We start from the raw sequence: 12761 nt of genomic DNA, 5'->3' as shown, positions 1-12761 counted from the left end.
CAAGGATGGGGAAGGACGAGGACCCAGCACAGGACACTCGAGCAGAGACAGACAGTGGAGACAGTCAGACAGTTGGCCCAGACAGAGACATACCTTGACACTCGCTTGCTCTTTGGCAAAGGAGAACGAGTACGAGAACGGGGACGGGGACGAGAAGGAGAACGCCGGAATGTGTCCTCGTTGTCGTACGAAAATACTTGAGCAAATCGTGTTAAATCGCGCTCAAGTGTTAAAGTAATAAGCACTTTTAATAAATAAAGTTGAAAGGTTGCCCGGGTATGTGGCTGTGCGGGTGGGAGGGCAACAGCGTCAACACAAACACGACCAGACAAAGACAGATATTCGCAGGCAATTGCGGTGCTCAGGAACTTGTTTGTCTTCTAATGGTCGGGGTTATTACATTTCTACTGCAGGTGACTTCGAAGGAAATAAATTGGAAACGACATTCTGGCTGAATAATCGGGAAAATTGAAAGGCTCGCATGAGTATTGTTGGTTTTAAAATCGATAGTTCAACAGATTAATAAGAGGAAAGCATCCATTGGATAACTTGATGTCAACTATGCCCGAAGCTTATTGTTTTTTGAAAACGATTAAGTTAGTTGGGCTTAAAAATGTTATTTAAAAGTTAATAATATTATATGTATCATCAATTTCAATCATATATACAAAATTCTTAAGAGACTTAATACATTTGCAGCACAACATTTATCAATTGCATGACATTTTAATGACTGCATAAACCAAACCAAGCAAACATCATTATTTCAGATGTCAGTCTATATGCTTAGCTCAAAGTCAAATAAGTGGAAGCGACAAATATTACTCCTTCCATATTTGTGCTCAAAATAAAATGCTTTTATTAAATTTCTGCTCTTTCAATAATTAAGCCAGCTGAAGTACTTGTGTGAGTAATCAATTCATTTAACACATTTCCATTCAGCCTGAAGTGCAGCTCATTAGTCTTTGATATTTTTTACGCACTCCAGTGAAATCCTCTTGAACGCAAAATATCAATGTAAATCACTTAAAGGCATAATTAAAACAATATGTTGCGCGGAAAATGCGTTATATATATTATAACGGGTAATTTAAAAAGTAAACTGAAATATGCCGGCAAAGCAGTGGTAAAGGGCGGAGTTTGGGGGCGAGTGCATCTCGTGGATATGAAATTACAATGGCGAGTGCATTAATTCAATAATTAACACTAATTATGTGCGCCAGGCATTTATTATGCAGTGACTGTCATTCGACTGCTGCCGATCTGGCGGCAGTAGTGGCCGTCCCGAGTAGTTAATTATAATTTATGCATAATTAAAAAGATATTTATTAAAAAAGGGATGACAATAATGCAATTCATATTGATTGGGTAAGCCAGAGACACTCTATATTCTCTCTGTCTCTGTGTCTCTACCTCTCTCTCTCTCTCTCTCTCTTCATGTCTGTTATCCCCTGTTTTCAGGACACAAGCAGACACACACACACACAGACACACAGCGACATCCTGCCTAATACCGTTAAATGCGCCATCATTGTCAACAGCCGTGGCCTGCTTTTAGGCGCCCGCTTTCATCCCCTTCTGCTCTCCTCTATTAGGAGCATAATTTTCCACGGCCATAATCACTTTAAAACAATTTCGTGTGCGCCACATTTAATGAAAATTAATTTAAAACTTGCACAGGGTTAGGCAGCGCCTTTACATACATACATACATACATATACACACATAATTTTTTTCGGGATTTTCTTTTTGGTTCCTGGCAAAAAGCCGCTTAAATTACCCCAAAAATCCCAGACATATAATCTTTTGCCAGCTTTTCTGCCTCTGTGTGTCTGTGTGTGTGTATGTGTGTGTGTGCGAGAGCGGCTTTTTTGTTTTTACATTCAACGAAACTTTGGTTAGCTGTCGGCTGGTGTGGCAATCACTTTTGAGCGTAAGCTGCGCCATATTGTCTGCCATTATTGTCAGCGTACGGGAAACGGAAATAGGGTGTCATATTTTTCACTGTCTGCCTGAATGTCCTGGCCTTCGTTCACTGTGTGTGTATGTGTGTATGGGAGCAACTGAATGTGTGCATGTGTTCGAGTGTGTGTCTGTGTGTTGTAAAAATGCGTTAAGCTCCACTCGTGCTTAAGCATTTGAACCCGGCCCTTTCTGTTTGGCGGCTTATATCCGGCCAGGCAGAGTCCAGCTTATGACATCGGAATGATATCTCATTACCCGGCTTAAGCAAGTTTAACGATTCTCCGTAATTTCGCAACATTCATGCATGTGAAATTAATTTCGGTCGACTCTGCATGGAACTGACTTTGGGGGGTCAAATTGGTGGTGGAATTTTCGGTCAAGGTAATTTAATTTCGAGGTATAATGCCTTTTCTGGGGATACCTTTTATTTCATTTGAGTGTGTGATAATCAGCCTGATTACCTTTTGTTTGATTAAAAGCCATATTACTGAAAAGTCATATTATGGAACTGCAAGGACATCTTATATAAATGCGTCATCAGTTGTTACTGAAGAATTTTTATACTTTTTATATAATAATGGTATTTGAAGGGCTTTACAGAAATAACTACTATAATAACGTATGTATGTGAGGAGATCTTTGAATCCAATCACCGAACATAAATGTCAAAAAAAGATGCAATCCAGCAACGATAAAAGGGAAATTAGAAAGTATAATGAAGTGTTTCAGGCGTTCCTTTATATTTTGTTTGTCCCATTACCCTGCGCCACCACCCACAACTCACCTCCATCAACTCCCTGTTGGCTTTTTGCTGTTCTCCACCAGCGAACCGCCACCCTGTGGACCAAAGTGTTCGCGTTTTATCAAGTGCCACGAGGGCAACACTCATACGCCATGTGCGCCATGAATATTTGTTAACCGCACTGTAAACTGTGTTTACAAAAATGTTTGCCCCGTGTGCGTGTTGTTACTCGTACAGTTACAGTATGCAAAAGCGCTTCAGCCGCACAACCCGGTCCCCATCTCCCACCCATTGAGAAAACATACAAATACAAAAAGCCAGAGAGCAGGGAATACCGCACCTGCGGTTCTTGTTCTGTCTTTTGACACATCGCACTGCCAAAAGGGGAGAGGGTAGAGTAGAAGGCAGATGTTTTTAGCCGACTTTTGGGTGTAGCATTACGCATACGCCGCGTGGCGCTCACTTGGAAATGCCTGAACACATCCTTTGGTTAATGCATCTTGGAGCTTGGCCATTTGCGGTCACCAGCCAGATGTCTTTCATTAGGTGGTTAAGCTTAAATGCTCTCCTGGTCCGGCCATCTGTTTTTGTCCTGATGGCGCGCCAGAATGTCTTCATTAAATTAGGGAATTTCCTCGACAGCTCTTAATTGCTTACGGAATTTTCTTGAAATTGTTTTGTTTGGTTAGCTTATGAATTGCTTAAAGAAATAACAACAGAATTAGGCGTTCTACAAAGATGGACTGCAATTATAATTAAAGAAAAAATTATATTTTGTATATATACTCGTACTTGTCATATGTTAATTCAAAGAAGCAAATAAACAAATATTCAACAAATTTAACAATTTGTAAGTAAATATTTTAAGCCCTAAAAGTATTTACACTATTATTGCTCTCCAAGAAAATGTATAGGCGAACTCTCGGCAGTTTTTCGCTTTTGTTACGTTATATTTGGGATTAACGATTCCATCAGTTGCAAGAACGGGTCAATCAGCCTCAATTAACATATCGCCGTGCAAGTGTGGCATCCCTTGAGTCCACACACACACTCACACATAAAAAGGAAATTGCTGTGGCGCCTGGCAATAAAATCAACAAGAATGTATTATTGTATGTTGAAGAATACTTACCGGAGACTGGCGAACCCATCGATTCAGACATTAATACGGATGTGCGCTTACGCCTTGCGACTGATTAAAGTCGGGGCCACCCACCGGGCGCCACATATATCCACATTAATGCCTCATATTTACAGCAATATTAACGGGAAGCATATGCAGCTGTAAATTATATAATTAGCACGCAGGGAGTGGGACAAAAAATAACAGAATCGATAGGTGGCATTTACAAACATTTAATTTATGTCCAACAACATGCATGACCCCGTAAAAAGTTAATTGTTAATTGTTATTACAAGTACCATAGTGTTTGTGTTGTGTAAAAAAGTGCCGAACAAACAGGCAGACATAAACATAAACATAACTATTATTTTAGAGCAGTACTTACGTGTGCGATCTGCTCATGTTATTTTTTTGCTTAGTTTTTGCTCTGCATTTCATCCCTAATACGCTAAACTCACGCAATGCCATTAAACCCAAATTTTGTGCTGCTCCTGTCGCTGATTTCCACACAAATCCTGTGGCAATACCAGGGCGAAAACTCGCCTGTCCACGCTTTGGCAATTAAAACTCGAAGGCCTACGAAACGCACGACCCCGATAAGTAGGCAGAAAAATATACAAAAAAAAATAAGAAAAAGTACAGGAGTAAGAAAACTGATTTGTGATTGCCTCGGAAGCTGTAAAAACTCAAAAAATATAATTCCGCCAAGGCAAACATCGAGTAATAATCATAAAGAAAACGAGCGAGGAATAAAGCCGAATGGGGAAGCAATGCCCAATAAAATTTTGTAGGACAGGAACGTTAAAAAATTAATTTCACTGGCACTCACTCACCCATTGTACTTTGACACGCAGCGTGTCTGTGCGTTTTTTTTAGCATTATTATTTTGTTTTTATTTCCCGCAGTTTGCAGTTCGTTAGAGTTAATTGTTTGGATGCCGGAAACGAATAAACAAATAAAATCATTAAACCATTATTTAATATGAAATTTATATGTGGAGTTTTTTTGTGGCCAATGCTTGAACCGCTACCACTTATGAGTTTTTGCTTGGACTATGGCCTCTATTGTATTTTTTTTTTTTTGCTAGCTAACCATCGATACAGGACTCGGCACAACGTGGCGTATACAATATTTTCCATTTTTACGCCAAGATTTATTAGTTTAGCGATAAATAAAAGCTGCCGCTCTACATAGCACAGCACCAGATGAGGGAATCCGAGAATCCGAGGGACAGAGGACCGGAGAGGAGGTGAGCTCTCTGTCTCAATAAATCACTTGGCATACTGTGAAATTGGCTTTTATGTCCCCATCCATCGGCATTGCTTTCATTTCATTTGTGATTCTCGTCGAATGGATCTAAATTTTAAAATAGCCCTCTATCTAAATCTATTATGTCATATCTATTTGAAGTTATTGCCTGACAACCAATATTGAGAGCATGTGAAGTGGCTGTGCATAAAAAATTGATGCGATTTGCGTATATGAACGAGGAATGGAGTCTATTTAGTTTATAAGTTGTAACTAAAATAAAGAAGATTAAATGCTGAAGGAGGAATTGCAGATAACTCTATTTACATTTAATTCTATTTATATTCTATTGAAAATACTATCCTGACACGCACACAAGCACCCATCATAAATTTCAATATCTAAATTAGAATCTTAAATAAATTTAAAAAAGTCGTAAGTATTCTATAAAAAAGTAATCAAGATTCCTCTTAAACTCTTTTATTAAATATTATTTAGAACTTTTTGTACCTCCTTAACTTTTTTGTCCTTCACTTGCACTCCTTAACTAATTTCACTCGGCGACACAATGCAACCTCTACTACAGCAACTGCACTCATCAATATATTTTTATAATTTATGCATAACGCAAAAGTTGCAGCGAAAAACTCATTAGGGCCACCGCAGGACGAAGGCAAGCAGGTGTGCTCTTTAGACAAGGACACTCCACGACTGAAGTCATGGCTGTGCAATCAGCCACAAAGTGGGCAGCTGGTTGCTAGACAATATCATTTACTTGTAAATTTTCAGTTTTATCTGGCGACTGTCAACAGTTTTATCAGCATCTATAGCGGCAACCAGCCAACCAGCCAAGAACCTTCAGCAGTAGAGTAAACAGAATGCACAAAAGATTCAGGGGTTTCGTTTGCACATGTACGAGTATGTGTGCTTGGGCACAAAGAATGCAGGCACTTAAACGTGTTGCATAATTCAGGCGGCGTTTATTCAGAGCCATTGCACTCTGCCAGCGTTCTCAGCAAACCATCAGCAGATCAAAAAACGGAAGTTACTCAAGAGCTGCTGCAACATTTGATGAGCTCGACTAAACTCTCGGATCCTGCTTACTTATTAAAGTGGAATTTGAAAGGATAAAGATGCCTGCACATGGAAAAAAAATACAGCACTACACAACACAATATAAATTTGTTTTTTTTTTCAGTAATTAAATAAAAAAAATTCCTTTTTCATTATAAGTTAAATTTCATATAAATTTGTTCTCTACAATTGATGTTCCAAATGCTAGAAGTAATAGTAATTCCGATTATAATAGCTAATTACAAGCAATGTAATTATTAAATTTGAAGTTCTTTTAACACTACTACTCAATATAGAACAAATGGGTATATTAAAATCTTGATTGTAAAAAGCTGAGATAAAGAACTGATTTTTTCTCTGCATAAAATTCGAATGGATTTGATGCCGTTTATATATGGCTTAGTGCTCAACCATTTGAAGCCTTCCGTTGTTTGACATTTATGAAGTTTACTCTATCGCTGTTTACACGCCTTGCGCCAATCATACGAAAAATCTGCAGGATTTCACTTTCCGCCTTCGCTTGTGCTTATTTTGCATAAAGAATGGCGCACAAGTGTTGTCGCACAAGGGCCGCGCTGGTAACTAAATTATAATAATCTCTGGTGGCACAGGCTGTCACTATGATGGCATCATCCGTATCAGTATCAGATCATAACGGATTATGAGTGTATCATGTCGAGCGGCGGCAAAACTCCTCCATCGGGCGGCTCTCTATCTCTTTCGGATATTGTGCTCGTAATAAAAAGGAATTTACATATGAAAGTTAAACTTTGTGCGCATATCGCTAGCTGTTTTCTCCTCCATCGGATGCGGATGCGTCCTTTTGCTAATAATGCCAGTGTGTGTGTGTGTGTGTGCGTGTGTTTGAAGAGGTACAAGCGCGCGATTGTGTGTGTGTACTAGTCGCCATAACGTATGCAACATTACACGAGCAAACATCTGACGGCATGAAGCGAACGGTGCGGAGCGGAGCTTCCATCTTCGTCCTCATCAAAATGAGAAGCGCTGGTAAAGGCGTAAGCACGAGGACGATGCGAGGGGGGAGAAAGTGGGGAGATTCAGTGGGGATGGAACCTACACAGGCATCTTTTAATATTGTAGTCTACCGTTGTTTGCATACACTTGAAGAAATCAAGCCCACACAACAAAAGAGCAACATGAAAGCACAAAGCAATACATTAGATATTCAACAACACATAAGAATACCTAAGCGATAACTAAATTCTTATTAGCTTAAGAAATTTACTATTTCAATTAAAAGCAATTAATAAATAAAATCTCAAAAGCAGTAGAAAAATCTAGTAATAGCCAGTTTTTACCAAAACATCTAGACCTTTTCAAGCGTTCAAGACCCAACTAAAGCCGAGATGAAAACACATTTAGCATATATAGATTTTTACTAATCATTGGTATTTTTTTCTCAATCAGTTTTGCTTACTTCATTACCAATTAGTTAATTATTTTACATTGTTTTCGTTTTCAATCACAGTTACATACTAAAAATTTATTACTTATTACACGCTACCCAAATAAGATTTTTGCAAGCAAAAATTTATGTTACCCAACGTTTTTTCTCGCAATGCATTCTGTAAAGATGTCACAGTACACACTGTCTACGTGTGCGTGTGTGTTTTTCTGTGTGTGTGTGTGTGGTTGTGTACTTGTATTTGTCAGCGTCTGTGTTTTTGTTTGTGTAAGTGTAGTTGTTTGAGGTTGCGCTTCGCGCTGTTTACACGGCCTATGTCTACATTTAGCGTATATATTTCTATATATATATAGTATATATATATATAAGTTCGCTAGCTATACGTGGTTTTTGTCGTTCATGTTTTTGTTGTCATTCGTCCCGTGTTGCTGTTGTTGTTATTGTTATTGTTGCTGTTGCTGTCTGTCTCTGTGTGGTTGTTATTGTTATTGTGCTACGTTTATGGCACAAGTTTCTTAAATCCAGCACCTTCTTGGCCAAGTTTGAGCTCTTCATAAATTGTGGGATTTACTTCATTGCACTGCGTATTGCTGAGCGGGTTATGAAAGTGATGCGCCGCATCTGCCGCACTCTTGTGTTGCTGCTGCTGCTGTTGCTGCTGCTGATGTTGCTTGTTCCCCGTGAGTGCGACACCTGCCGAGGTGGCCGATGACGCTGCTGCTGCCGCTGCCGTCGGCGCCGTTGTCGTTGTGGATGTCGTCATGGTGGCGGCAATGCCATTACGACCATGACTGTGACTGTTGCTGCTGCCGTTGTTGTTGCTGCTGCTCATCCCATGGTGGTTGCCATTTTGCGTCGTGATGGCCGATGTGACGGTGGGTAGCTATTGCCGTTCATATATGTTCATGTCCGGGTGTCGATGTGTCGTCGGTTAGAAGGGGGGAGGTAGAAAAAGACATTGACAGTTATAACACACAAAATATAAGTAAATACACACCTACGAAATATACACAAAAACATACAGCTATTATAACACTAAACAAACATGGGCCAACTCGCAGTTTAGCAAAACAGATTGGGTGACAGCAGTCGAACAAGCCGACTATTTGATATCCAGTTTAAAATGTTTGGAAAAATAAGCATTCAAATTTGAAAATTTTTGTATAAGTTCGTATTGAACGTAAATTTATGAAGATAAAAAGTTGTTATTGATCCATTTAGAGCTTCAAAGAAGGCGTTTCTCTGTTAAGCGGACAACAGTTCAAGCGGACAACATCCCTCTGTCTGGGCGTATACTCGTATTTATGCAAGACACTGGGAGTACATAAAATATTATATACCCCAAGGTTATGCAGATACCCTCCTAATAAAACAGAATGATGGAAAAAATGGCAATCGATCGCCGTACACACCTGCACCTGTTCGAGGCCCCTGGTGTAGGTGGGATTCTCGAAGGCCACATTGCCGTTGGCTGATTTTCCGTAGCTGGAGCGCTGTCGGCGATAGAACACAATGGCCGCCGCCGCCAGGAGAATGGCCAAAATGCTGGCCACAATGCCACTGATGGTGCCCACGGCACTTGAGTAGCTGCTGGTGGCCGAGGTCACATGGTGCTCGCCGAGGGTGAACCTTATCGGATCTGTGAGCACGCTGGCACCTGCAAGACAAGTCGGCAAATTAAAACCTCGCCCAGTACTCGAAATCTACTTTTTGGCCTTTCAGGTAAAATAACCCACTCACCGTAGCTATTGCCAGCCTTCACCACCAACTCGTAGAGCACATCCTTCTTGAGGCCATTAATGCTTATTGTTGTGTCCTTTACGTCGATGCGTCGTATCTCGAGAGCAGCCATCGCGTTGTTGCTGTTGCCCATACTTGTTGCATTATTCATGGCGGCCAGGGTATCCATGCCGGGATTCTCCATCGAGGAGCCTGAATCCGAGGATGGGGATCCCGAACTCGAACTCGACGACGTTGGCGGCAGTATGGCGGCCTCGTGGTAAAATATTCTATAACCGTCAACGGCATTTGGATTCTTTGTCGGCGCATCCCATCTGTAATGAAATAGTTTTCATAGAGCGACGGCGCCGCATTATGAGTGCTCGGTAATATTGTTGCAGGCGCACACAAAACTTGTCTGGAATTTTAATAAATTTAATGCGGCACCAGGTTGAGTTCAGTTCAGTTTCAATGGTCCGCAGCCCTCATCAACCTTTGACGTTGACCGAGTGTATTAAAGTGAGATAAAAAATCTCAGCTTTAATGGATTTGCGGTCTATTAGTGGCCCAGTCCACACACAAGTCCTTTGCGTTCATACATACATACATACATGCAGAGACACATGAGTGGATGTGTGGCGAAGAGAAGGATAATGAATGTATTGGGTTTGGTGCGCTAAATGGATGAGTCTACTTCCGCTTCGGACAAAAGTGTTTAAGAGCTTAGCCGTGGGGTTGGAACGTGTCCCACATAGTTTGAGGGCTTAAAGCCAAATGGCTTATGCTCGGTTAAACTTTGTTTAGGTGGGACAGTGGACAAAAATAGATTGTACTACATTTGTGGCCCAAAGGCGCAAAACGAAACTCTCTGCTTAATAATAACGAAAATAATGTGAAAGTATTGTTTAAATTCCAAATAAGTTTCTTCTTGAAAGGTTTTGGGTATATTTACTTTTTCAGTGAATGAAACGAATGAAGGCTTTTACTAACCTGATATTAACTTCGCTGTCGGATACCACGCTGACCACAATATTCTCCGGTGGTCCAGGCAATCGATCGCGGTTCTTCTCAAAGCAACCGACAATTGTCCGGGCGTACTGCAGGCTGCAGATCTCCTTGGATCGAACGGATTCGCCGCGGCACCAATTGAGGCACTTTCGGGGCACATGCTCATCCGCACAGCAGGATCTGTGATCCGAGCCATCGGCGGCACATCGCATCAGCTTATCAAAGTCCACAATGCACTCAGGTCGATCAGCAATCGCATCGAAGTCCACATAATAGCTGCAGGCACTGCGACATGCCATCGAAACATTTTGCGCCGCACAGCATTCGGATACGTTGTGATTGAGCGCTGGCGTATTGCGTATACGCACCGATACCGGAGTGGTGGTGGCTCCGAAGGGATTATCCGCATGGCAGAAATAATCGCCGACATCGTTGGCCTGCAGCTTGCTGATCCTTAACGACATCGTATAAATCGAGGGTCGGGATTCGTTGGCTTTCACGGAAATGAAATAGTTTCCGCCATTTATAACGGGCACCCTTCCATCTTTCTCCCTCCAGAAAATTGTCTTGGGCGCCGGCTTGGAGTCCACGGTACACCGCAGTTCGATCTCATCGCCAATGTTGGCCACGGTGATGCCAGCAGCCTGGATTTTTGGAGGATCTGCAGGAAAAAGTTTAATATTTAAGTTAGAAGTCTTATTTATAACTTTAAAATACACCAAGCCGCATTTATCAAATTTATTTATTTTTACCTAAGCGATTTAAATGCGTTTCATTATGAAGGACACTTGACACTATAAGGCAGCTAAGCGAATTAACCCTCATTGCATTACTTACAGCATATGTTAACCCTCCTGGTGGCCTGCATGGGCACTCCGTAGCCGTTGTCCGCATAGCAAGAGACGTGCTCCATGTCGGCCGACACGTTGTGAATGACCGTGACCATGTGCCGCGAGGCGTCCTGCCGCACCAGATGTCCACCCACGTAGAGCGAGATGGTTGGAGCCGGGTTGCCGAAGGCCAGACAGAGAATGGTCATGGAACCGCCCTCCGGTATGTTGTCCGCCGGATGCACAGTGGGGGGCTGCAAGTGAAGTACACCTCAGTTAACCGAAAAATAAAGCCTGAGGCGAGCACTCACATCCACGAAGGCGGGCAGAGCGGGATCCGTCCAGGCCACCAGCGTCTCCGAGGGCAGGGAATCGCCACGCTCACCCACAGCCTCCACGTAGAGCACATGCTGGGAGCTCGGCTTCAGGTTGTTCATCCTCAGCCAGGCCAGCTTCGTTTCAATCTTTATGAATTGCTCGGCCCTCATGGCCTTGTGGTAAACTCTGCAGGAGAAACAAAAAAAGGGGAGGAGGGTTCTTAGATCCAGACTAAAGCGGAGTAAAGACTGCAAATTGGTTTTTAAAACCGACACCAGCGCACTTTAATGGCCTTTAAATAATTTTAAAGATTTATCACCTTTTAAATAAATGATTCAAAAATAAAATTAAATTTTTTCATACGATTTCATCCATTACCATTCCAATTTAAATATTTACAAAATAAGGCATTCAAGTTATTAAACATTTTCTATTAAAAATCTGCCACAAAAGACAAAAACATGTTTTACTAGTTTAAAAACAAAAGTTGTAAATTGTAGATATAAAACACAAACATTTCTTACACTTTGTATGTAACAATTAAACCATTTAAAACTTTTTCTAAATCCCCGCCAATTTTTTAACAGTGGCTACTTAAGACGTGACCCCTTTGCTCACCTGTAGGTAATCCTCTCGTGCGGATGGGCGTACTCGGGCGGCTGCCAGGTGAGCTGCATCCAGGTGGCGCTGTGGGCCACCACCGTCAGCGAGTGGGGCGGTGAGGGGGCTCCCCAGGCTGCAGGGCACACACACACACACAAATAGAAAAGGAGACCACACAACAATTAAGTCAACAAATTTGGGAGCTGAGTTGGCCAACTCACCTTCGCCGGTCCGTTCTTGGTCAGTTGTATTCAGCAAGAGCATGGATGCCGGCAGCGATGTGCCAAATTTTCCGCGCGTCACAACCGTAATTCGGTACAAGGCATTCGCATCCAAATTGGTCAAATCGATACTCGTCTCATTGGTGGTCAATTCCTAAGTGTATAATTGCATGTGAGCAGCCGACGACGACGAGACGTTAACGAGAACGAGAAAAAAATGTGTGAAAATTGCAATGAATAAAGTGAGCTCAAGAATCGTGCGCAAAGGGGGGTCGACCTCGGAAATACCCTAGCACATAGAGAGCATTCGATTAGTCGAAATTCAAAAAATAAACAAAAAGTTGCGGAGTATAATATTACTCCCCCAAGTTTAATATGATATGTTTAGTCCATAATAAACGTAAAATGATCGGTATTAAATCTCAATTCAGCCATATACCCCACACATGGTGCTTTAATTTTCCAATTAGCCCCCAAAAATCTA

At 41.6% G+C, this 12761-nt stretch overlaps 1 protein-coding gene across 1 annotated transcript in view; it reads right to left on the bottom strand.

Annotated features, from left to right (window-relative positions):
- Positions 1-7541: 7541 nt before the first annotated feature.
- LOC6534137 (Ig-like and fibronectin type-III domain-containing protein 2) overlaps positions 7542-12761 on the bottom strand; it is a 72921-nt gene continuing 67701 nt past the window's right edge. The window contains exons 11-18 of the mRNA XM_002094785.4: positions 12278-12431; positions 12072-12189; positions 11447-11639; positions 11143-11389; positions 10288-10966; positions 9319-9632; positions 8991-9235; positions 7542-8461 (exon numbers count right to left, since the gene is read on the bottom strand). Of these exons, the coding sequence (XP_002094821.1) occupies positions 8078-8461; positions 8991-9235; positions 9319-9632; positions 10288-10966; positions 11143-11389; positions 11447-11639; positions 12072-12189; positions 12278-12431 (2334 nt within the window). The 3' untranslated portion in view covers positions 7542-8077. The remainder of the gene's footprint in view (positions 8462-8990; positions 9236-9318; positions 9633-10287; positions 10967-11142; positions 11390-11446; positions 11640-12071; positions 12190-12277; positions 12432-12761) is intronic.

This window comes from Drosophila yakuba, chromosome 3L, assembly GCF_016746365.2.
Source record: "Drosophila yakuba strain Tai18E2 chromosome 3L, Prin_Dyak_Tai18E2_2.1, whole genome shotgun sequence".
Classification (NCBI taxonomy): domain Eukaryota; kingdom Metazoa; phylum Arthropoda; class Insecta; order Diptera; family Drosophilidae; genus Drosophila; species Drosophila yakuba.
This window is presented reverse-complemented; position numbering and strand designations above follow the sequence as displayed.